Source organism: Loa loa (genome assembly GCF_000183805.2).
Source record: "Loa loa unplaced genomic scaffold supercont3.4, whole genome shotgun sequence".
Taxonomy (NCBI): Eukaryota; Metazoa; Nematoda; class Chromadorea; order Rhabditida; family Onchocercidae; genus Loa; species Loa loa.
In genome coordinates this window covers 119,618-143,509 of record NW_018108184.1, presented here as the reverse complement: position 1 = coordinate 143,509, position 23,892 = coordinate 119,618, and the positions used below count along the sequence as shown (strand labels likewise).

The following is a 23,892-nucleotide window of genomic DNA, read 5'->3' as shown; positions in this document are numbered from 1 at the left end:
ATTATTATTATTATTATTATTGCTATTATTATTATTATTATTGTTAATTATTATTATTAAATCAGCAAAATGAAATTCCATATATTCTTAAAACGAAGTATATCTTTCCCGATAAAGAAATTTCATAATGGAAAAAAGAACTTCTGGAATTTCTAATCGTTTTTTTTTGGTGATATCGACGATACGATAATTTACAGAATGATTGAATTGAAATAAAAATTAAATCTCATCTTAAATCTCCGTAGCATTCCTAGTGAGATTAAGGACGATTGAATTTTGAAATTTCAAAATTAATTCAGGTCGTCCAGAGAAAATGGCTGGTGGAGGAACATCTAATGAAATACTCATAGCATGGTGTCATGTACGTAAAGGTAGACTGTTACAGAAATGGATTAAACGACGTTGTATACTTTACAATGGAACGATCCGTATTGAACATGGTTTTTATTTCATTTCATTTTTCATATCTTATAAATAACTGTCTTTTAATTTTACAAAACTCTTTAAATTTATAAATTTATTGATTTAATCGCATATTTATTTTTTTAGAATTTAACTACAAAAAATTTAATAAATTTTGAAATTTGAAATTTTTTCAATTTGTTCTTTTTTAATTATTTGAAATGTATATTTAAAATATTCAGTGATAATTCGGAGTAGTTGGAAAAGAGTACCAATCAATTTTTTCTTTTTTTTCCCCCCCCCCCAGATGATGCAGATGACGAGATTTTGCTACTCAGTCGATATCGTGTTGACGTAACGGAAGGAAGTCGCGGAAAATATCTTCGTCTTACAGATTCCTCTAACATTTATTTCTTACACTTTGAAGCAATCGGTGAAATGAATCTCTGGCTTACTCGCTTACTTCAGGTATTCTTCTTCTTTTGCTTCTTCAATAATTCTGTGATGGTAAATTCGTAGAAATTTGTTTACTTATTGATTTATTTTTATTCATTAAATTTAAATCACTTTGATATTATAGCTAAAAAAAATAAAAGTATATTGGATATTGCTTACTTTACAAATTTACTTAGTAATTTGATTACTGTCTATGCAATTGTAGGAAATGCGGGTTTATACTAAAATAACCGATATGTTTCATTTTAGACTCAAATGGCACCAAACTGTGATTTAAGTGATCATCGTCTACTGTTACTACCAGATGAATTATTTTCGGTTAGTGTAATTCGCCAAATTATTACGCTAAATTTACGCAGGAATTCATTACAGTTTCGTCCAAACAATCAGGTAAATTTGAAATGTTAATGGAAGAAAGAAACGAAACTGAATTGGAATCCGGATAGAAAACAAACCGGTTCTTATCGATATCAAACTTATCGTAGGAGGATGATTTTCAAACAATTCCATTACTGAGAATTTGAAATTTAACGGTTTAGTTTATGAAATAGGCCATGTTTTTCCACCACACACAGATTGGAGGCCTTAAAAAAAGCTTTGACCAGTAGTTAGTTATGAATAAATTAATCCTAATTAAGTACGAAACGAAAGTTTTGCAATCTCGATCTCAAGAACCACAAATGAATATTACTTCATTTCAAAGCTATAATTACCACAGCAATCACAAACAGGTGTACTAATTCCCACTCCATCCCTGGTTTTCATTTCATTCGATAATTACTGGTATGCACAATATTAACTACAGGTGAATCAACGGTACATATTGACATCTTTTTACTACCAATCTGAAATTGAAGCTTCAGGTTGTTAAATACTAAATATACGTGATATCAAAATGTATTAAGACTTTTAATACTTCCATCAACTGAGACCACGTGGAATCATACGTTGAAATTTTGTCGCATCTAAAATATTATGTCTTTTTATTTAAAAATTTGTCCAAAAATAAATTGAAAGAAAAGTAAACCTTTAGAATTAAATGATTTATTTTGCATTATTGAAAATGTTGAAGTTACAGATTCAAAATCCGCTTCTCGGATGGCTTGATGACGTGGGACGTTTACAATCTCTGCGGTCGCTGAATATTGCTGACAATTCGCTTCATCATTTTCCGATTACAGTAACTCATCTCAATAATCTTACCGAACTTATACTTTCCGGAAATCGCATATCCTATATTCCGGCGCAAATTGCTGAATTAATCAAGTAAGCTAACAGATAAGTAGGTAAAATCAAACGCTGGCTTACAGTACACAACTGCCATTTAGATCTTTGTACAGTATTATAACTACGATAAGTATGTGAATAGAAAGCATACGGTAAAATGAAATAAATGGTGAAACTGACGTTGAAGTCAAAGCCTTCTAATGACTGCATTAGTTTTCAAGGAATTTATGAATTCGAGACGAAAAATCAATCAATCCTTGCGCACTCCTCCTCACTTTTCTTTTTGTTTAAGAAAGAAGAAAATTAGGTCAAATGTGAGTTCACGTAATGTTCCACGTAATTTTCAGTTTAACAGTACTAAATGTTAGCAATAATTGGTTGCAAGCAGTACCGGAAGAGCTCTCACGGTGTATGATGTTATCCAAACTGGATTTAAGTTTCAATCGTTTTAATCAGGCAACTATTCTTGTTTTTCTTAAATTATTCGCTAATTAATGAGTATGTTTTTCAAGAAAAATGTGAAAAAAAGTGTGAATTAGATCGTAGTTCATCTTGAAATAAAAGAAATTGGATGTCGAGTTTCTTCTTTATAATGCAAAATTTCTCAGGTAAGAAAGTATTGCATGGTAAGGTTCCAGAAAAATACAATCTGTTGAGTTTCCATTAAAAGTCAGCGAATCTTCATTTCCGGACTTTTGATAGCTTTCAGATTCCGGATATTTTGTTCACAGTAAAGCGAATCCTACACGTAGAAATGGCTGGTAACAATATTGAAGTTTCAGCGTTACATTCTCTACCTTGTATCCATTCATTGAAAATTGATTTACGTCGAAATGCTTTGACAGGGTTAGATCAGAAACTTTACACTGATAGCTTACAAAGAATAAAAGATTCCTGATTCCTGTGATTCCTCAACGGTTCTAGTAACTAAACGAACTCCAGAAATCTTGAAGAGTATTTTGAACTCTATCATTGTTAGAACCAAACTTCTAGTAGATCTAAATTATTGAATTGACAGTACAATTCACAATTTCTTCATCTATCTCTCAAATAGGATAAATGCGACAAATCATTATTTGTGATAGCATAGTTGATCAGATTATTTAGTGAAGTGCACATCTTGAGACAAAAATTAAGGATAGAGACAACTTCGCCAGCTTATCTTTTGAATCTTTGATCTAAAATTTAATTCAAATAAAATAACTATATTTATAGCACAGTACGTTTTACTTCATCTATTTGTTGTGCATTAACGGAATTAGATATTCGTGATAATGAAAATTTGTTCGAATTGGATTTAAGTAATTTACATACTATACAGGTATTTATACATTTTGTACACTGATTTTATTATAAAACAACTTAATTTTTCTTTAATTATGATAGTATTCTTCAAAAAAACTTAGCCATTATTATTCAGCTTAGATCTTTCAATCCATCATATCACTAAACTAATAAGTAATCGATGAGAACGGATCACTCTATCTGGCAAAGAATTATGTTGTTGTAAGAAGAAAAAAAAAAGAAAAAAAGATTTCTTTACAAAATCCACCTGTGTTTTCGTTTTATTACTTTAGTGAAATTTAACATTGAACGATTTACTTCACTTCATTCACTACCTAACATATCATTGGTATGTAATAATGTAAAGTGACATTACCTCATGTCATTTCATTTCATTTTAGGTAGTGCATTGTGAAAGGCTTCATCTAAAAAGTCTTCAGGTGAATGGTACCAACCTCAGATATTTATATGCTGATAATAACGGTAAAATTATTATTCCTTTGCATTTTGTCAGCTTTGGAGCTAACTGTTAGTAATGATAAGTAATAGCTGAAAAAGAGTGATACTTTTGAAATTACCATCATCTCTCAACTTGGTGTTTTTTGGAAAAACTCCCATAGTTTAGGATAAATGATAGATAAGTAAACTTACAGGATAGGTGATAATGAATTATCCTGAAATAATTTTATCATTTTCAACATAACAAAACCAAAAGCATTGATAAATTAACGTAATAGTTACTATTATTCAGTCTTTTGCACAATATGTCTTGTCATAAGTCTGAAAAATTCATAAAAATTTCATGATTTATGAAGTTATTGACTGTATGCAGTACAGAAAATGATAAGAAAGAAATGTAAATAGAAAAATATTTGTCCCATATGTTTAGCTTTTGTCCAAGTTATCACGTTACAATTTACGTCATTTACGTTGAAATCTTGTATTCATATATTTTGTTTCATATATTTTATATTAAAACATAAATTAGCGACGGTGTGATATAAAATTATGTAAATTATGTTGCAATGATATTTCAGAATTATCACAAGCAATAATAATGCCAATACCCATTCATCTAGTGGTATTTTCGATCTCATTCAATCGTTTTACTTCATTACCGGAATGGCTAACAGATTTGCAATATATTGAAACAATTTCTGCCCATCATAATCTTATCCTCTATTTACCATATAGGTAATTTGATATTTCAGGAATTTTTTTAAAGAAATTATGAATGAAAGGAAAAGTACAAAAATGAAAAGAAATGAAAAACTGAACGTCTTAATCTGTTCCTTCTGACGTATAGCATCACAATTTTGTTTTTTTGATGACTTCAAAATATTTCAATTAATTTTCAGGATTTTCATGAGTGTAAGTAGATTAAAAAATCTGCATGTAAATAATAACAAAATTGAACGTCTACCAGATGTTATCGAGAATTGTTCATTGGAAGTTTTATCGTTGCACAGTAACTGCATAGACATGTTACCGAATGATTTACTAAAAGCGGCACATAAGTAAGTTTTTTTCTGAACCTGTCTTTTCTGAAGTAAGCTTTTCCGAATTTGTTCTTCCTGAAATAATTCTCTGAATTTGTTTTCTCTGAAATAAGTCTCCTTGAATCTGTTTCATTTGAAATAAATGTTCCCGAACTTATTTTCTCTGAATCTGTTCTTCCTGAAGTAAGTCTCGCTGAATCTACTCTTCCTGAAGTAAACCTATCTGAATTCGTTCTTTTCGAAGTAAGTTTCTCGAGGATATTTCTTGTATGTATGCGTGTTCACGTGTCAGCACTTGATAATAGTAATATATTATTTTATGGGTAAATCCGGTATAGTGTCCAGATTATTCTAGAAACATTCTACTATCCTTGTTTCAGGCTGAAAATTTTGAATGTTTCACATAATCGACTCAAACGGCTTCCAGCTGCAAACACAATGCTTGATCTAAATCGACTTCAATTTCTTCGAGCAGCTAAAAATTTTCTGGATGAGAGTGTAATTAGTGTTATAGTATCCTGTCGACGTTTGCGACTTTTGGATCTTTCTTACAATCAACTCAAATTTTTTGATGACAGGTTACCTTTTTTTGTTTGAAGTATTCAATCATTGCATTAGCTTGACTTCTGATTTTAGTTATTTATATCTGAAATGAACGCTCCATTATTGGCCAATAACTAAAAAAGTAAAGGTCATTTTGGTGAGTCCATCGGTTAAGAAAATCATTGGAAATAAGGAATATCACTGGTACAATGTCCAACTTCTTACATCACCTACTTAGCATCCATTTTTTTTTCTCCTTGACCATTCGATTATACTCCTGTAAGCTCGTATTCATTACTTTTTTACAACAAAGAAACAATTTTTGCTCATTTCATAAACTTTTTCTTAGAAATTTGTAAAAATTGTTTATTTATTTCTTTTTTTTGAAGTTGTTTAAGCCGATTGATGGCGTTGGAAGAATTGAATTTATCAGCGAATCATCTCATTTCGATTTCAACTTCATTGACACAATTACCTAATTTACAAGTTCTTCGGATACATTCGAACGGTATCACGACAATTCCGGATTTCTCACAATCACCACAATTACTTGTACGTCCTCGGTTCATTAGTAATCATTTTGAATTTCTAAATCCCTGAGAATTCCAGCTATTCAGTGCAATAGTTATAACCATAGCTAGTGAACCTTTCAGTATAACCAAGGTCAAACTTTCTGATCTTGGTAATTTCGCCCAACATGTGGAGATTTTATTTATTTCAAATTTCTGGAAAGAAGCTTTGATAATGCTCTTAACATTGATCAATTGTTATTACTGTCTGTACAACAGCAACTGGTGACTTTTTTACAGTTACTGGATATTTCAAACAACGAATTTAGAAATTTGGATACAAATTTATGCATGGCAAAAACCTTAAAACACCTTGATCTCACCTGTAACTACATGTTATACGTTGATACTGATAATATAAAGCCAAAAAAGTAAGTGAAATAAATATAATGCAAAATAGTGAGAGATGCTCTAATCAAGATCTTTATTTTACCACTTTGTCTATTGTTATTTTACGTTTAACGATAATTTACATTATGGTGGAAGATTGGCTGGACTTGACCCTTTACCTTTTATCCTTTGCTCTTTTTCTTCCCTTTTTATTTAAAAAAATATTAAGCAGCATTAACTTCACTGATATCTACAAAGAAAAGAGTATCTCAGACGGAAAGATCCTGTAACAGAATTTAAAATTCTGAATCTTCTATCTTACCTGATATTATTGTTTTTACAGACAAGGTCAAGCCATATCGGTGGTGAATGTTGGCAATGAATGCAACTGTGATACATTTCATATTGGCTTCAGTGAATCAGCCGGACAACGAAATAAGTGAAAATCTTTTCATATATTACTAAAATTTATTTTAACATCTTTCCAAAAGCATTCTGTAGATGAAATGAGGCAAAGTATACAAATGGATCATTTTTGATCAAAAATTTGATTTTCTTCTAATCATTGCCTTCCACTGGTGACTTTCGTTTCGTGGGATTCTTCTTCAACAAAACAATATGTATGTATCTGTATATATATATATATATATATATATATATATATGTGTGTGTGCTGGATAAAAGTTAATTTAACTTTAATTTATTGATGAGACTGTTGGTCCATTATAGCTCATACCTGAATTGTTCAGTTATATGGTTTCTTTCCCAATCTCAGCATTTGATTAAGGACGAGTATAAATAGTGTCAAAATACAAGGGGTCACATATCCAAAAAATGTTGAACAAGTCCAGAAATTAAACCTAATTCAAATCAGCAACAACAGAGTGCATGGTTCCTGGAAACTGATATAAATCAGATCCGGTACACAATTGCTCCATTAATAACTAAATAGTTTGAGCGAAATTATTAGAATACCATTTCCAGATTATGTGTCCGACAAATTCGATCAAATCCAAACATGAAAGCAATTTTTGGTATTGTCGATGGCGGGAATAATGATCAAATTGCAGCAATTGTAATCGAAAAATTAAATAACTTCCTTCAAGCACAGGTAATCCATACAAGATGAATGAATCATCTTGTCCATTCATCTCTCTTCCGTTATCCCACATTCATTAGTTTATTATAAAATCAGATGTCTAAACTTTTATGCGTGAATTATGAGAAAGATGAAGTACTGATTAGAGTAATTCAAATCTCCCCCGAAACCAGCAATTATGGTGTTCGAATATTCTCCTCTAGGATCGATGAATGACATAGTATTTCTTGTCATTCAACTTCTACTCATACTTTGTTATAGACTTTGATAAATGAGCATAGCTTGAAAATGGCTTTAATTTATGCGCACGAACATCTTGGTCAAATTGGTGAACGTCTTGGTGCGACAGCAATGCTTCTTAAAATAGAACAACATCGACTACTTTTCGCAACGGTTGGCGGTATCCGAGCAGTGCTATGTCGTTCTGGAAATGCCTTACAACTACCCAATCAAGCGAATACTATTACACCGGAAGATTATATTCAGCTGCGTACCGGTAACGCAACGCTTAATCAGGTTCCCGAAGATTTTTAATCTATTTCTCCAACTTTTGATGTTTGCATCGTACAAATCAAAGGAAACCATCAGTTAGTATGTGTTTCATAACTTTTATTTCTTTTTCTTCTGGTGACTTAATATATTTTTGGAGTAAAAATGAAGACCTTTTCACTTCAGGATAATTTAATCAATGGAATATGTCTGTCAGCAAGTTCACTTGGATTTTCATTTCTTTACCCAGCCGTTCTCCCGAAATCATATCAGGTTTGCGGAAAAAGTTTATCGGGAAATGGATAAAGAATAATTTCTTCTATTTTATGTTTTCCATTCTATCGTTAATTGGGTGATATGAAAATACCAATGGGAAACACAGTAACAATTTACTACATGTGACTTCCTAATTAATGATAAAATGGCATGCGAAAAAGTTGGTAAGCAAACATTAAACGATTCCATTTCTTAGATAGAAAATAAAAAACTCTTATTAGAATAAAATCCATTAATTCTAGGATACGGTGGAACTTACGCAAGCTGATGAGTTCGTCGTAATTGGTTCACGAGCATTCTGGAATTGTATTTCTCCTCAGGAAGCCGTGGATAGTATTCGGTCTACGCATAATCCACAAATTGCAGCGAAAAAGTTGCAGGTCAGAAAAGATTTGTTTCTTAAAAATTGTTAACATCGAAAAAAGTAAGCACTATGAAATAAGCTTGAATATTTTCATCTCTTTAAGTTTACTTTTAAAAACTAATAACAAACAGAGATGTGAACTGTTCCCTTTCAAAAAAGTTACAATTGTGAAAATGTTATAAAATGCAATGCAAAACGATGTGACTAAAAGCACAAATGTGGAATAAAGATAAGGTAAAACTTTTCCAAGAAGAATCTTTCTCTTAAAATTATGAAGATATGTTGATAAAATAGTAATTTATTACCATTCATTATTGAATAATTAGTTTTTTCGTCTTCTCAACTTAATTTCCATTTGTTGCGTTTTCATTGCAGGATATAGTGCAAGCATTTGAATATGTTGGCAATGTGAGTATTATTGTTGTTCGATTTAAACGACCTCAAGAAGAATGCAATTATCGAAATAGGAATCCAGAAGGAACGTCTATAATGAACAAACCCACTTGTCCAAGTAACTTTATACACGGATATATAACAATTGAATAGTCGTACAACATTGGCAAAGTGAACAAAGGATCAGTTTTTTTAAGATCGAGAATTAACCATTTGTGTGTATGTCTGAAATTTAATTTTTGAAATTGGTTCAGAAAATGGCATCAATTTATTGCGTAATATAGAAGAACGACTGGAGCAAATCAGCGAAGCAATAAATAACATTGATGAGGATTCAAACAACAACTGTCCTCTATCATATGGTCTTCAGTTATGGGGTAAAAAAGGAAGCTTCAATACATTCGAACTAATGTCGAATAACATTGACAGGTGCGAATGATAAATTTGTGGACACCAAATTTTTGAACTATCGTAATTGTAGCTTGCGTAAGGGATCATTTCAAATACCTTCTTTCAAAATGAAAAAAAAAAAGCTCATAGTTTGAAAAAGATTCCATTAGCTCAAATCTTTGATCGACAAAAAAAAATTAATCTTGAAAATCTTTGGGACTAATCTTTGAAACCAATCTTATCCTCAAAAAAAAAAGGTAACAATCAAGGTTTTGTGCAAAAACTCATGACTGGAAGTATAAGTCTGAAGGTTAAAATCCTTTACAGTATCACTCATCGGAAATGTTATTTACATAGTATATATTTTTCAATAGCTGGCCATCTGGAAGTAGTACTGTATCGAAACATAGCATTTCACGAGGTGCATCGCCTTCCAGTGCACCACCGGATCCGCACAGTGATCAAGCAACAACTGATCGATTTTCGATCCGTAAAAAAATCGATATGTACGATCGCCTCAGTGCTGCAACGATTGTCGATAGCAAAGAACGCTTTCAACGTGCCAGATCAACTCTTAGTGAACAGCTTCGGTTACGAACTCCGGATGGGAAAATCATGAAGTTATATAACGTGTAACAGATTGTACAACCATGAAGATGTGTAGAAATGTGAAATATGTCATGTAGAGATGTGTTCAACAATATGCTGTAATTAATCAATTAAAACATGAAAATATATGTGAATTGTAGCAATCATAAAAAACCACGAAAACTAAAAAACACTTCACTGATCTGGAGAGTTTGATGTTACACCCAAAAGGGATATTGAGTTTCGTAGCGTGGATGTGATGAGGCCGCTATAGTATGAGAGAGAAGAAAGGCTAGGATTAGTCGGCGATATGCTTGTTATGAGAACGGAGCGAAAGAAAGCGATCGGGACATAGGCCACAGGGAATAAATCGCATGGCCATTAATAAATGGATTAAATAACTGGCATTTTATGTCATGTTATCCTATTGATATGCTTTTGGCTATTTGTCTCATTCACCCAACCGCTTTGGATTGTCCATTTTATTCATTTCACTATTTCGATTTCTCATTTCACTTCACTGGATCATTCTTTTATTCATTTCATCTTTTCTGAATCATACTTGTATTTCATTTTCACCGTTCCGGATTACCATCTTTTCCGAACGCTTCCCATATTGAATGGAAGCATTGCTCAACATATGAAGAAAAGATGGATTTGTTCAAAGGCAACGTAATGTAAGCATACACTTCATTTTATAGATGCAATTTAGAAAATTTAATTTAAGAAAATTTTGCTTTTGCTGTCTGTCATCTCCAGCATTTGATACTAAAGAGAGAATGAGAGGATGAGAAAGGAGATAGAATGTGCCTACTGCGCTCCTCATTTTTGATTGAGATAAGCAAGACTTCTCAACATTCTTATATTCTTCACTTTTTCTTGAATATTATTACTACATATGTCTGCAAAAATGTCATCATTCTACTCCTACATGAAAGCTCAGATATAAGTATTTCTCAGGAAAACCGATTCTGTTGTTGATTAAATTGTTAGAATATAATAGTTTAGTTTTTTTGTGAAATTTATCAGAACATTCTTAAGTTAGATGATTTATACAGAGTGGGTTAGCATTATTGACATATGTAACCGATTCATTTCCTGAAGATTGTCTTGATTACTGGAGAGATGGATTGCAGCCTTACGGCTTATTTACGCTTGATCAAAATGCTTATTGTTGTCTTTACGGATTAGTTATCGATGCTAGATTAGTGAGTGGATTGAAGAGGATAGTTATGTCAAGAATTAAAAACTATTTTCTACTAAATTTAAAATCATGTAAAGTATTCTTTTCGAGAATGAGGAACTACTCAAGATTGCTATGAAATATTCATTTTTATGAATCATTGATTATGTTCCATTACATATTGTATTTTCCGCATGTGTGTATGTATTACATGTTGTATTTATGTGAACCGTTCAAGTATGGTCTTAATTGCTAGAACGCTTATTTACGTTTGACCGAAATGTTTATTATTAAGTTTTAATCTTTCTTAAATTATCTAAACAAATTGTGGTTTAGGTGTATTATTTTTACTTTGTTTGAGTCACATTCAAATTTACAAGCTATAAATGTTTTAGTAAACTGTTTTGTTGATTGCATGTCCATTTAATTTCTGAGTGTACTTATTTGTATATGACAAGAAGTAGTAACATCGTCACTTCATGTGAAAAGTTTTGAAAGACGTAAAGTATTTGCAGCGTCACACAGTGTACTACTTTTTTGAAAATGTTGTTTCTTCTCTCTCGGTGTTAAACAACGTTACATGCATTCCTTCAGCGGTAGCAGAGTTGAGTAGTTTTATTTCTAACTCGAAAAAAACTTATCAAATTAAGTGATGGTTGACTTTCCAATAGATAGCACAAGCAATGATGAAAAATTTTCCTTCCATCTAATCCAATTATGTTTGTCAAAGGACGCAATTTTCATTTGTAATTTGACGGATTTTCGAACTTTCGAAGAATAAAACGAGAACTCATTTTTAGATCTTTTTATTATTTGAGCTCTTTTTTGATCAGTTTGTAAATTTAACTTTTCTCAAAATAAAGAATATGGTTAAAAGGTACTTGTGATACAGATAATTACAGTTTTTCTTTAATCGGTTAATATCTTTTCATTTTAATGCTATACATTATCCTTAATTTTTGACTCAGCTACTTCAGAGCATATTCCTCACATCTACGACCAGTTAGTTACTTTTAGTGTTTAATTCCTGAGCACTGAACATACCGTGCAAAATGGTTGTTGAGTATTCCTTGGATGGGACAACTGCGAATCACTTTCCAAGCTATAAATTCGATTTGCTGTGTAATTTGATATTTCCTTTCATTTTTTTTTCTTTTTTTACTGGAGGCTTTGACTGAAAATTAAATTTTAAGTGGATTCGCAAAAAATGGATCGAAAAGACTATACATAAAGGCAAGGAAGAGAGGAAAAAATGAGGGATTAGTAAGTGCTATATTCAAACACTACTTGTCATCAACAATCCAAGCTAGGTAATATCCAGTACTTAATCGCATCACATGAGGACTACAATGTTAATCCGGATTTATTTTAATTTATCCTGATAAATGACCAAAAGGTAGTCTTGAGAATTCTGCTAGGTTGATCGATTTGTACTTTTCCATCCTTTATCTCTTTATTTACAACTGTGTCAAAATTTGAGAAGGACTGAAAATGAAATGGAAAAACTGTTGCGATTGAAAGCCAGGAAAACATTAAACAGTGAAATTTCTATTAATCGAACCAGTTCTCTGAAAAATTACCATTTTTCTATATTGCTGAGTGTTTGTTCTTTTTTTTTTTTCGGAATATGATGTTGAAATGAAAATAGTCAAGTAATAATTCGTGCAATCTATTCTTCCTGCTTTGGACGATTTGTACTTTTCTTTCCCTCAAATTATTCCATTGTATATTGCTTTTTTTTTAACTTTTTCTTGCGTGAAGATTTATAAAAAACTTAGTTTTTTTCGTCTGAAATTTGCCAATTTTTGTTTTACTTTTTTTTAAATCTAAAATAAAATCTGTAAAAAAAATAGCGCAGGGAAAATATCTGAAAATGTAATTTTCCTTTTGAATACATTACCCTTTTGTCTGATTTGTTATGGAACTCTTTAAATTATATAACTTTTATAAAAGGTAGGATCATAAGGGGTTTTTTATAAGCTGAATGGAAAACCGGAAGAGAGTGGCGAGATTTTCGGATCGTTAGGCTACTATTTATGCTACTAATTTGGTCAAATGGTTCGACTCTTAGTGAAAATTAAAGTGAAGATTCCTTCATTACTTCATTTCATCCTATTGTCTCGTCTTTATTTTTTTCTTTATCCGATTGAAAATCTCCTTAATGAGTGTTATATCTAGTTCTGGCTGCAATTCTTAGAGCACCTGATAGATCAAGCTTGGGACATGCATTAAGATTACCTTATAGTATCTGATAGGCCATTTATGGGAATGCAATAGTTCATGTTGATGAAAAATTACAACAAAAAAATTTTTTCTCAGCCACCAAAAGCATTATGTGTGATGAAAACATCATTTCTATTGGAGCAACTGATATACACACTCTTTACTACGGGGTTTTCTACTCTTCAGCAATATCTGGAATGGGAGAGGAGGGGACAAGAAAAGGGGAACGACAATGACTTAATTTAGTAATTAATAAGCTAAAAATAAACTGGAAAAGGTAAGTTTTGTGAATATGCACGAGAAGGAAAGCACTGAATGCTATAATTGAATTGTCAAGCTAAAAGTTCCTGAACAACTGATCTAACCGTTAAACCCTTTCTGATTTAACATTTCTTTCGATTATTGCTGGAAGTGTGCATGCTATATAAATACGGCTTTTCTAAAGCGCTTATTTTGACTGGTTCGAAATGCAAAATTTTTAAAGATTAAATGTGAAAGATGAAAGAACTCATTCCTGAAAATTAACTTTAGAGTGACAATTTTAAAAAAGTCACTTCTTTCACTAAATAGCATCAGAAGATGATTGTAATTAATATAATTAATTGACGGATCTCAAATTTAGGATTACCTTTTGGAGCATAAAGTATAACTCTGTCATAAATACCATTCATTCCTGAAAACAATTATAACAATAATTATTTCACTAGAAATAAACTTCTTCCCAGTTAAATAAGAACAAGAAATGAATGAGTTATTGATGTGAAACTGGTAACAGCCATGATATCCCAGTGTAGTGTGATGGAGAAGGTAAGGTAAGCGGGGGAGAGAGGTTCTCAGAAAAACAAAGCATAAATAATCATCATTCGATGCTACTACTAGCAGCAGTAGTAGTAGTAGTAGCAGCAGCAGCAGCACTGACTTACAAATTTCCCATCGCATCGTACCCACCTATCTTCATCCTCCCCCCCCCCCCCCCGCCCCGTACTCTCCGTATCCCCCCATCACTCTCATTCCGACATCAGTATTTAGGGGTTCATTTTTTCTTTTTCCTTTCTTTTTTTTTCTGTAAAGTAAATTGGCCAATCGCCGTACATATATGAGGCATATAGGCCAACACGCTAACACTCACACACATACATCTTTTAGCTGATTGATTCTCTTTTGGAAGCCTTGAACTTGCCACTCTACACTTGGCCATATATGTTTATGTATGGGACATTTATTTCTCTTCCTAATCATTCTTTCATTTCTTTGATTTTTAATTGGTTTTCAATCTTATCTAATTACTCCTTCAATAATTCATACAATCTGTTGCATGTTGTTTCTCTTCCCGAGTACTCTTTACTGTTGTTTGATAGTAAAAGTAAAATGGAATATTTGGATAAAAAAAACTTAATTGAATGAGTAATTAAATATGAATAATTAAGTGTTGTTTTCGAGAAGATGAAGATTGAGTTAAGGGGGAAGTATTATGATATTTGAAAAAAGAAAAGCGGAAATAATGTTCAGTTTCCACAAAGAAATGAACAGCTGAAAAGGATCAGTGAAGCGGGATAGGAATATCTTAGAAAGATTTTTTTTTAAATTATCGATTTGGAAAAGTAAAAGGAAAAAAATCTAATTAAATGTTCTGTTGTTTTTCAAGAAAACGAGGGTTGAATTATTAAGGGGAGCTAAGTATTATGATATTTGAAAAATGAAAAGCAGAAATAATGTTCAGTTTCCACAAAGAACTGAACAGCTGAAAAGGATCAATGAAGTTGATATTTGAAAAAAGAAAAGGGGAAATAATATTTGCTTTCCGACCTAATCTATGATGTACAGGATATGGGCATCTACAGGATTCATTCCGTATATTCCTTCAGGTTAATCAATTTTCCTTCTTCAAAAAAAAGTACTTTAGGAAATTGTGATACATTTAATGTAACCTGACAATATAACAATATTTGTAAACATTGATGATGATTTTATGACTAATATATTGGAAAGAGTTAAAAGAAACAGCAAAATGTTATATTATTGCAAAAGGAAATTAATGAGAAAATATTATGAATATATACTCATCAAAAATATATGAAAATGTTCGAGAAATTCAGTAAATCTTAGAAGAGTAATATTATTTCATCATCTTATCTAACCCAACTGTGTCGCATATGTTGTCCAAAGAATTGTTTATTAATGTTCATCTATCACTTCCTCATTTAGGCTCATTTGAATGTTAGTAAATCTGATTCTACTAAATATGGTATGACTTGCAAGCATTAGCTATCTGCTATGTAATCCATTGAATTTTTCTCTTTGCTTTAACTTTTCATCCATTTATACGCTAATGTTTTCTCCAAAAATGCTTCATTTTACTTCTTCCCTACATTTTTCTCCCATTTTTAACGATCAAGTAGATTTATAGTTCCTAAGGGAAAACATTCGATGCCACAAGTATTGGTTCTTTTATTCATCCTACCTTTTGTCATCAACTTTTTAGTTCAAAAGTCATTTCCTCACTTCTTCATCTTTGAATTCTCCTTTCTTTATAGTGCAAAAAGGTGCAGTATGAATTGGTAAGGAACAGATCGGATCTTTTTTATCATTTGGCATAATTCTCTCTCTCTCTCTCTCTCTTTTCCTCCACTACTACATTTTCAATTCTGCTATTATATTTTAAAAAGAAATTCCATTTACTCATTGTTTTAATTCTTTTTTTCATATTTTTAATCTGTAACTTCAACTGATATCATAAACTGTGAAATTTATTTCCTCATATTCTTGTATAATATTACATTGGAATACTTATCAGATCTCGATATACATCTGTTAAATACCATATTAGCTTATTTTACAATAAATTGAAACTAGTAGATGATAAAGTTGTGAAAAGATCATTCATAATAAGGAGAAGATGAGAACTTTTTTGTTTATTGAAATTTCACTCTTTTTTGATTATATCTGTTCAAGTTATAAGCTTTGTTTAGAATCTTTCAGGTTTTTTTTTATGACTATTTGAAATCTTTCAGAATGATTGATTTTCACAACTGTAACTTTTCACATTTCCCGTATATTTTTTGTGAGAAATCAACTCCATCAACTGCATTATTTTGCTGGAAAAATAACCTGACAGTGATCTTTGGACCAATGTACAATAAAAGTTGGAGGAGTAAGATGAATACCTGGATTTTGCTATCGAAAATGATGAGGTTTACTTCTGCTGGATGGTTGTATCACATTGATAAGCATTTGTTAAATGATAAGAGATGTCTGAAAAATTACAGAAAGAAGAGGACTGTCGTAGAGCAGTGTGATAATCATATCGGGATAGTGTGAAGAGTTCTAGCAGTACGAATCTTATTATAAGAAAAGCTTGAAAGAAACAAGTAGTCGTTTCGTATATCTCAAAAAATTCCAGAATTGCAGAAAGATTGACGGGAAGGAAAAAATGAAAAAGAAGGAGAAGAAAGAGTGATGATTAAACTTTTTTAGTAATTTAGATAAGTTGAGATGATAAGTTTTTGATGAAAATTCAATAAATTTCAGTTTAAAAAAAAATTACTGAATTAAAATAATTTGATTCAAAACTAAAATAAGATAGAAATGACCTTTCAGTAGGTAGTTATTGAACATTTGAAACATTTCTGAAGGAAGCATCATAATCGATCGAACAATAGAATAGAAAGTGCCAATATCTTGTATTTAAAAGAGGGTTTTTTCTTGGAGCTATATGTTTCATTTTTTTTTTTCTTTTGCTTTAAATGCAAATTTACTGCTTAAATAACGAGAAAGTACCAAAATCATCGATTGGAAGCGTTATATTTCCAGCATATATGTAATGATTCTTCTTAAGATTCAGAAAAGTATGTACTTACCGGCTTTTTTTTTATGTCCAAATTTTAGTGCTTCTTGTCTAATCGAGAAATGATGCATTGTTATTCCATGGAATAACAAAAAAAAACATTGCTTCTAAACGACTTTTTTTTTTTTGATTTTTAATGAAACTTATGAAACAATACATATACTTTTTCACGTCTTCAGGATGTTTCAAATATCAAATGATTCTGATTACTCCACGTTGAATCCTTCAACTTCTTGTATAGTTATAGGAATATCAGCTTTGATGATTACTTTCAGTTGTTCATTCTCATTTTTCCATTAATCGGCCATAGCACTTCGCATCTTCACGACTCTTTTTCGCTTCTATTGCAAAATTACTTAGTCCAATACTTCAATTTCATCATGATAATTCTTGGCCAAATTCTACCGTTTGCTTTTTATAATCATTTAAATTGAGCATATTTAATAGATCATTCCAGTCTGATTTCTTCATTAATATCATTTTCATTATGCAAAATAATTGTCAAACAAATAATATTCATATTGCTAGCATAAATGAAAACGAAAAGCATAAAATATTGAAAATGCCATACGGTATAACTAACTCTCTTAAAAGTTTATTCCCATAAGTTGAACAGTGCAGAAAGCATGTATACTTCTTTACTAGCTAATTTGATAGTTGCGAAAGTTCAAAAGAGAACCATCTCTTAAGAACATCTTTTTTTAAATTGTTGACAACTATTCGAATGTAATTGTATTGTGATCGTTGAAATTCTATCTTCTATTCCTCACAAAAATAACTCCTTTCTATTTCAGGTTATCCAGTAATACTGTTATTCTATATTATAACTACTTATGGTTATACTGTAAAGAACAGTTCATTAGCAACGGGTGAAAGCAACATCTAGTGGTACTATAATTAATCATAAGATATTTCATCCATCATTTTTTTTTTTTTNTTTTTTGAGGAAAAACAAAGAAGAGATGAGTACAGGTTGATTGTTTGGATAGCAAATCGATGTATTGGAAATTGGCCTAGTGAGAATTACTGCGGAAAGGATTCTTTCTTTTTTTTTCTTTTGAAAAGCAAATAAGAGGAAGAATTAATCCTCCAGGGGAAGAACGAAAAGGATGCTGAACGATGAGGAAGATGAGAATATGGTTGATGAAGCAGTTAGTATGTTAGCAGCAGCTGAAGAAGAACATGCTAATGGAGCTGAAGATAATGCTGGTAGTAGCGGTTCGCAAACACCAATCGCAAATGGTTCAAGTAGCGGTCATCATCCCACTACTGATATGGTATCTTTTAATCTAAACTTAGATTGGTTGATCAGGAAGGGTTGATCTTCCCTTTTTTTTTTAACTTTTGAATAAATGATTATAATTGGAAGATGGGAAAGCATGTTGTTCGTTATGCGATACTTCAATATCAATGAATCATTGCTAATTTTTCATATGTTATCATAGATTATCCATTGAAAGAGAGAGAATATTACATTTTTCTTATAAATGATGAGTGTGAATGGACTTTAGAATTCTCCTTCTTTTATTTTTCAATTATATATGAACATACAGACGCATGGTCATTCTTCCATAAGTCCACCATATGCATCATTCTTCGATCGAATTTCCAACAGATGGTGGAATCCACAGTTTTCATCAGTAGCCCTAGAAACGCAATATTGGAAATGCAGCTTTCCGCAACTCAGAGATAGGTTCAGGTTAGTTATTCCGTTTTTCTCTTTTTTCCTGAAAATATTTGCTGTTTTTAAGTTTAGAGTCTTTTTTTTTATTTCTTTTTATAATACACTGGTTAAATATATTTCTGTGAGTTTTAAAATTTATCTTCAATTTCGTTGTTGCTGTTATTTCTGCGCTAAGCATATAGCAAAGGATCAAGATATTTTAGATCTGGACTTGTATACATTTGTTTATCATGCATTTTATGGATTGTTTATTTGCAAGTTTTCAATCATGCTAGCTTAGTACATTGGGTCAGTTACTTCTCTAAAAGTTTCATCTTTTTTTTGTACTAACGCAATTAATGGCCTCAGAGTCTGTGGCATTGTGGTCATAATTTTCCACATTCTAACCACTTATCATTAAACAAAGTGGTTTATTGGTGGATCTGGACCTAGTGTCCTTATCTTGCAGACACATCAGGCATACAGTTGTGCTAGGATAAAAAACATGCTGTACTGAATGACCGGACAGATACTAGTGAAGCGAATGTTAATTCAGCACTTACTTGGGATGTTGTGCAGATGCACACCACTTTTACAACAGTTTGGTAATATTAATTTTATAAATCTCGTAATTTTTATTTCAGCTAATATCGATCATTTTGTTTATAATATCATTCGGAATGTTTCTTTTCACGTTATTTACCGTATATTACCAACGTTTTTACATGCTAGCATCATTTCTCTGTGTTTTTATACTTTGTACTGTAACTCTACTTATCTTCTCCGATAAATCCGGTTCTTTTATGAGTCCTATTGGTGATTTAGCCACCAGTTTTCAGGTAACTTTTTCTAGTTTATATTTAAACTTATCCCAAATATTTTTGATTTTCTGGTTCTTGAAGTTCAATGATTTTGTAATGTAGAGGGTTCAGAGTTCTTACCGCATGTTGCTAAACAAATAATTTTAGTCTCTTCTCTCATTTTCATTAGTTCGCTGTTTTATTTATTCAGGTAGTACTATTAATCTACACAGTATTTCCATTACCGCTGTATTTGTGCATGTGCATTGGCTTAATCTATTCGATATTGTTCGAAATGATCGCTACCGGTAGTATGAGTTATGCGGATACGCCGGGTGTTAAACTTATTCTCCATTTTGGTATCAATCTCCTTGGCGTTCATCTTTTTATTTTGACACAGGGTAGGTAACTTATTCTTCATCGGTATCCTTACTCAAGTAATTGTGATTTCTTTATTTATATTGGTCGGTATGAATCCGGATTTTATGAATTCATTCAAAGTACGAACTGCGTAAAATCATTGAAATTAAAAGCCTGATCTCGATTTTAGAACGAGAAGTTTTGTATTTTCCAGTTCGTCAGCGGAAAACGTTTTTAAGAGTAGGACAGTCGTTACTTGCACGTAAAGATCTAGAAATGGAAATGCAATTGAAAGATCATATGATACAGTCTGTTATGCCAAAAAAGGTTTGCTTTTTGATCAAGATTTTGCTTTTTTTATTTATTCTTTTTAGTTTTATGTGTGACAGAAATTCATAACAGAAAATATGACAGTGATGCTCTTGTTATGTTAACCGCATGGCTTGAAGCACTATATCTTTCTCTGTATTAGCATTTCCGTTTTCATTTTCGATTTTAACATTTTGATATTTTGATTTTGGACTTTCTGATTTTTTTCTCTTTTAATTTTAATTTTGCCCGATATTTCATGGCAGCTGAAATTGGTATAGTTTTAAGGTTGCTAATGAATTGTTAAAAGAGACCAGTGTAAGAAGATCATCGGCTAGTCAGGATGCATATTTACGTACGACAGGAAGTGAGAGCGCGAAAAGTCACCTTCAAGATACCCGTGAAGCGAATGCATCAACAGGGACGTTGCTGGCACCAAATGTCCGGAAATTTCGACCATTTACGATGAATTTGATGACCAATGTTTCTATTCTTTTTGCCGATATTGCTGGTAAATGGTTTCATTTCCTCTGTTTATTCAACGTGATACTGCTGGAATCACTTTCTGACTTGCGCTGAAAGAAAGAAATTACCATGGAAAGAATTTCATCTTTACCTTACGAAGCAGTTTGCAGGAAAAAGCACACACTTCTTTCTAGAACTCTGCCGAATTCATTAGCTTTGAAATTATATAATTGTTAGCATATATCTAATCTTAATTCACTTTTTTGAAATTTTTAAGCCATTTTTATCCCTGTCGTTCAGGCTTCACGAAGATGTCTTCAAATAAGTCAGCTGGTGAACTGGTAAATTTGCTCAATGATTTATTTGGACGCTTTGACTATTTATGCGGTCTGTGCAATCTCGAAAAAATCAGTACATTAGGTTGTTTGTGCTTATATATTACTGTTCGATTTTCTGAGCTGTATCATTTCAAATCTTTCAAATACCATTGATTTGATTAAGCTGCATGATTACTGACCACTGTTTGCGTAATTATGTGATCATAGATGGGAGCTTGCATGAAATAAGTTTTAATAATTTCAGGTGATTGTTACTATTGTGTGGCAGGCTGCCCCGAGCCACGAGCTGACCATGCCCGTTGCTGTGTTGAAATGGGTCTTTCAATGATCCTTGCCATCCAGCAGTTTGACGAAGATCGTGGTCAAGATGTTAATATGCGTGTTGGTATACATACCGGGAAGGTGGGCATACGTTTAATTTTTTTGAGCTTTTAATTTAAAAAGCAAATCATTTTTCATGCATTCGTGGTTTATTTTGAATTTGTTCACTTAATTGCGTTCTTAATTAGTCAGTTTTTATTATTTTTGTACCTTTTTTTTGATAAGTTTTACTTCCAAATCCGGAACTTATCTCTTCTCAAAACAATACTGTTTTTGCTACCTTTCGTGGTAAAACTTCCTTGTGGTTATAAACTTATAAACTATAAACTTTTAAAAACTGTGTTTTGGTCACATTCTAAAAAATTATAATAGTGCTTTTCGAATCAGTGTGAAAGTCTTAAAAGTATTTATTAGTCCTTTCATCAGTTCATAATTTTGAAATATGTTTCAAGGAAATGTTGATGAATCTTTGAAGTTTCAATGTTTCTAATTTTTTGCTACCTCTACTTTTTAGATTAACTTACTTTAAGGTTTTATGTGGTATGGTAGGTATGAAACGATTCAAATTTGATGTTTTTCAAATGATGTAACACTCGCGAATGAAATGGAATCAACAGGGATAGCTGGACGTATACATATTTCAGAAATTACTGCAAAATTTTTAAATAATGAATATGTTCTAGAAAATGGACCTGATTATGCTGGTATCTTTCATTTTTCTTATCATGTATAATTATATATATATACATATACATATATATATATATATATATATATAATATGTAATTTTTTGCGAAATCATCACTTTAACTTTTTTGGCAAGGTTTTTAAAATAATGCAGGTGAACTACAAGTCTTCATGAAACTGTCGGAACTTTCCACTGTTACTTTTGTGGAAGAATCAGAAAAAGTGGGGGCAGCCCTGTGTTTCCTGAGTCAAAAGTCATGGAATTAAATAAACTCATGCTTCTTTCCTACTTCTTTAAGAAAGGGAAAAAAGGTCAGTTGTGGGTCTCGTGGAATGAATGTTAGCTTCATGTGGTTTGAAAAAAAGATGTTTCAAGTTTCATCATTTAAGGATAAAAATTAAAGGTAGTATTAAATCAAAATTTGTTTCTTAACTTGGGATCAGTTGCTATTTGTTGACCTCAACTTTAGTGACAATAAATGGGAACTGAAACTGCTCGTATATTTCATGATATTTGTTCTTTTGAAAATGAAAAGAAATTCAACCGATAAAGCTACTGCTTATGCTTTTGATTATTAGGATGTTAATAAGAGAGGGATTTTTATAAGCCGAGATTTTCTTGGAAAAATGGTGCTAGCAAATAATGTTTCTTGAGACTAAAAAATTTTCGACTGGTCGACTAATAGCAGTAGTTGTTGGCTTGTGTAAATGAATGGAATGAATGGGAGGAGTGTTAGGAAATTTTTAATCGATTTTGAAGTGCAAAAATTGCCTTAGATGAATTGATTAGTAAGAGGTGGATAGGAGAGAGAGAGAGAGAGGACAGAATCACTCGAAAGAATCAAAATCAAAACGGCATATCTCAGTTGCACTTCGGAAAAGACGAAAATAAAATTTGCTCTTTGTTAATGGCGAGTAATCAATCAAATACATAAAAATGAAACAGTTAGTAGAAAAGAAAAGTCGTCTTATTTATTCCCGCGAGTTATGAGGTAACTGGCAGGAATAGAGAGACGACTTTGCAGTCCCAATTACTTCGTAATTTGCTGAGGTTGACAAGGTACTCAACCTCTTTTGTTTGATTATGGTATGCAATGCAAAAATATCAAAAGAGAGAAAAAAAAGTGATGAACTGAAGAACATTCAAATTTCCGAGAGTTTCTAGATGAAATAAAATGAAAACTAAATTTGAGAAGATTCAAAAATTTGAAAGTTTCGGGAGAAAATAAATTGGAAACTGAATTTGAAACGTTGTAAAAACCACCATTTTATGATTGGGATATTTTCTACATTATTTTTCAGGTATGAAAACTTATTTTATTGCCGGTCGTGTACAGGATACATACAATCCAATCAACAAAACGACTTCCTATTCTAATTTAATACGTGAAACCCTTTCAGCAGGATCTCAAATAAATTGTTCCCAGATGAGCTTCCGAAAGGTTTTTGTTTGCAGTTACTGTCTTGCGGGAGATTTTTTTCTGCCTTTCGAAAATTCATTTTGCAACCTTTGAATCTTTCGCATCAGTTTTGCCGTTTCTGGATACTAAGTGAACTTCCGACCAATTTTTGTTAAGGTTAAAGAAAGTCAAATATAGCAGAACGTCGGACTGAAGAAAACCTTTAGAGCAGAAATTTTTTCAATTTTGACACTGAAAATTTCAAATTAAAAATTTTAAATTCCATTCATTTCCATATATATATATATATATATATATATATATATATATATATATATATATATATATATATATATATATATATATATATATATATATATATATATATAT

At 31.5% G+C, this 23,892-nt stretch overlaps 3 protein-coding genes across 3 annotated transcripts in view; all 3 read left to right on the top strand.

The window, feature by feature from the left end:
- Positions 1-313: 313 nt before the first annotated feature.
- On the top strand, positions 314-10,032 carry LOAG_04501 (hypothetical protein; the record flags this gene model as incomplete). Its single annotated transcript, XM_020446615.1, has 21 exons — positions 314-440; positions 710-870; positions 1,108-1,248; positions 1,937-2,124; positions 2,433-2,553; positions 2,795-2,931; positions 3,301-3,406; positions 3,771-3,852; positions 4,407-4,563; positions 4,728-4,886; positions 5,249-5,446; positions 5,810-5,963; positions 6,221-6,351; positions 6,654-6,749; positions 7,295-7,421; positions 7,671-7,925; positions 8,085-8,171; positions 8,417-8,554; positions 8,914-9,049; positions 9,186-9,360; positions 9,696-10,032. 21 exons carry the CDS (start codon positions 314-316, stop codon positions 9,955-9,957), a joined length of 3,138 nt encoding a protein of 1,045 aa, XP_020303073.1. The 3' UTR covers positions 9,958-10,032.
- Positions 10,033-18,260: 8,228 nt separating this feature from the next.
- Positions 18,261-22,110, top strand: LOAG_04500 (hypothetical protein). Its single transcript, XM_020446614.1, has 10 exons — positions 18,261-18,436; positions 18,713-18,858; positions 19,047-19,131; positions 19,467-19,661; positions 19,834-20,023; positions 20,197-20,309; positions 20,580-20,802; positions 21,057-21,176; positions 21,339-21,496; positions 21,946-22,110. Exons 1-10 carry the CDS (start codon positions 18,269-18,271, stop codon positions 22,003-22,005), a joined length of 1,458 nt encoding a protein of 485 aa, XP_020303072.1. The 5' UTR covers positions 18,261-18,268; the 3' UTR covers positions 22,006-22,110.
- Positions 22,111-23,464: 1,354 nt separating this feature from the next.
- Positions 23,465-23,892, top strand: part of LOAG_11276 (hypothetical protein) — a 7,813-nt gene continuing 7,385 nt past the window's right edge. The window contains exon 1 of the mRNA XM_020448325.1: positions 23,465-23,544. Within this exon, the coding sequence (XP_020301520.1) occupies positions 23,530-23,544 (15 nt within the window). The 5' untranslated portion in view covers positions 23,465-23,529. The remainder of the gene's footprint in view (positions 23,545-23,892) is intronic.

Bases quoted from the DNA above. Each gene is read 5' to 3' on its own strand.
- LOAG_04500 (XM_020446614.1), top strand. From the start codon at position 18,269: ATGCTGAACGATGAGGAAGATGAGAATATGGTTGATGAAGCAGTTAGT. The intron at 20,024-20,196 runs GTAGGTAACTTA...TGTATTTTCCAG, and splicing joins TCTTTTTATTTTGACACAGG to TTCGTCAGCGGAAAACGTTT. The intron at 20,803-21,056 runs GTAAATGGTTTC...CCTGTCGTTCAG, and splicing joins TCTTTTTGCCGATATTGCTG to GCTTCACGAAGATGTCTTCA.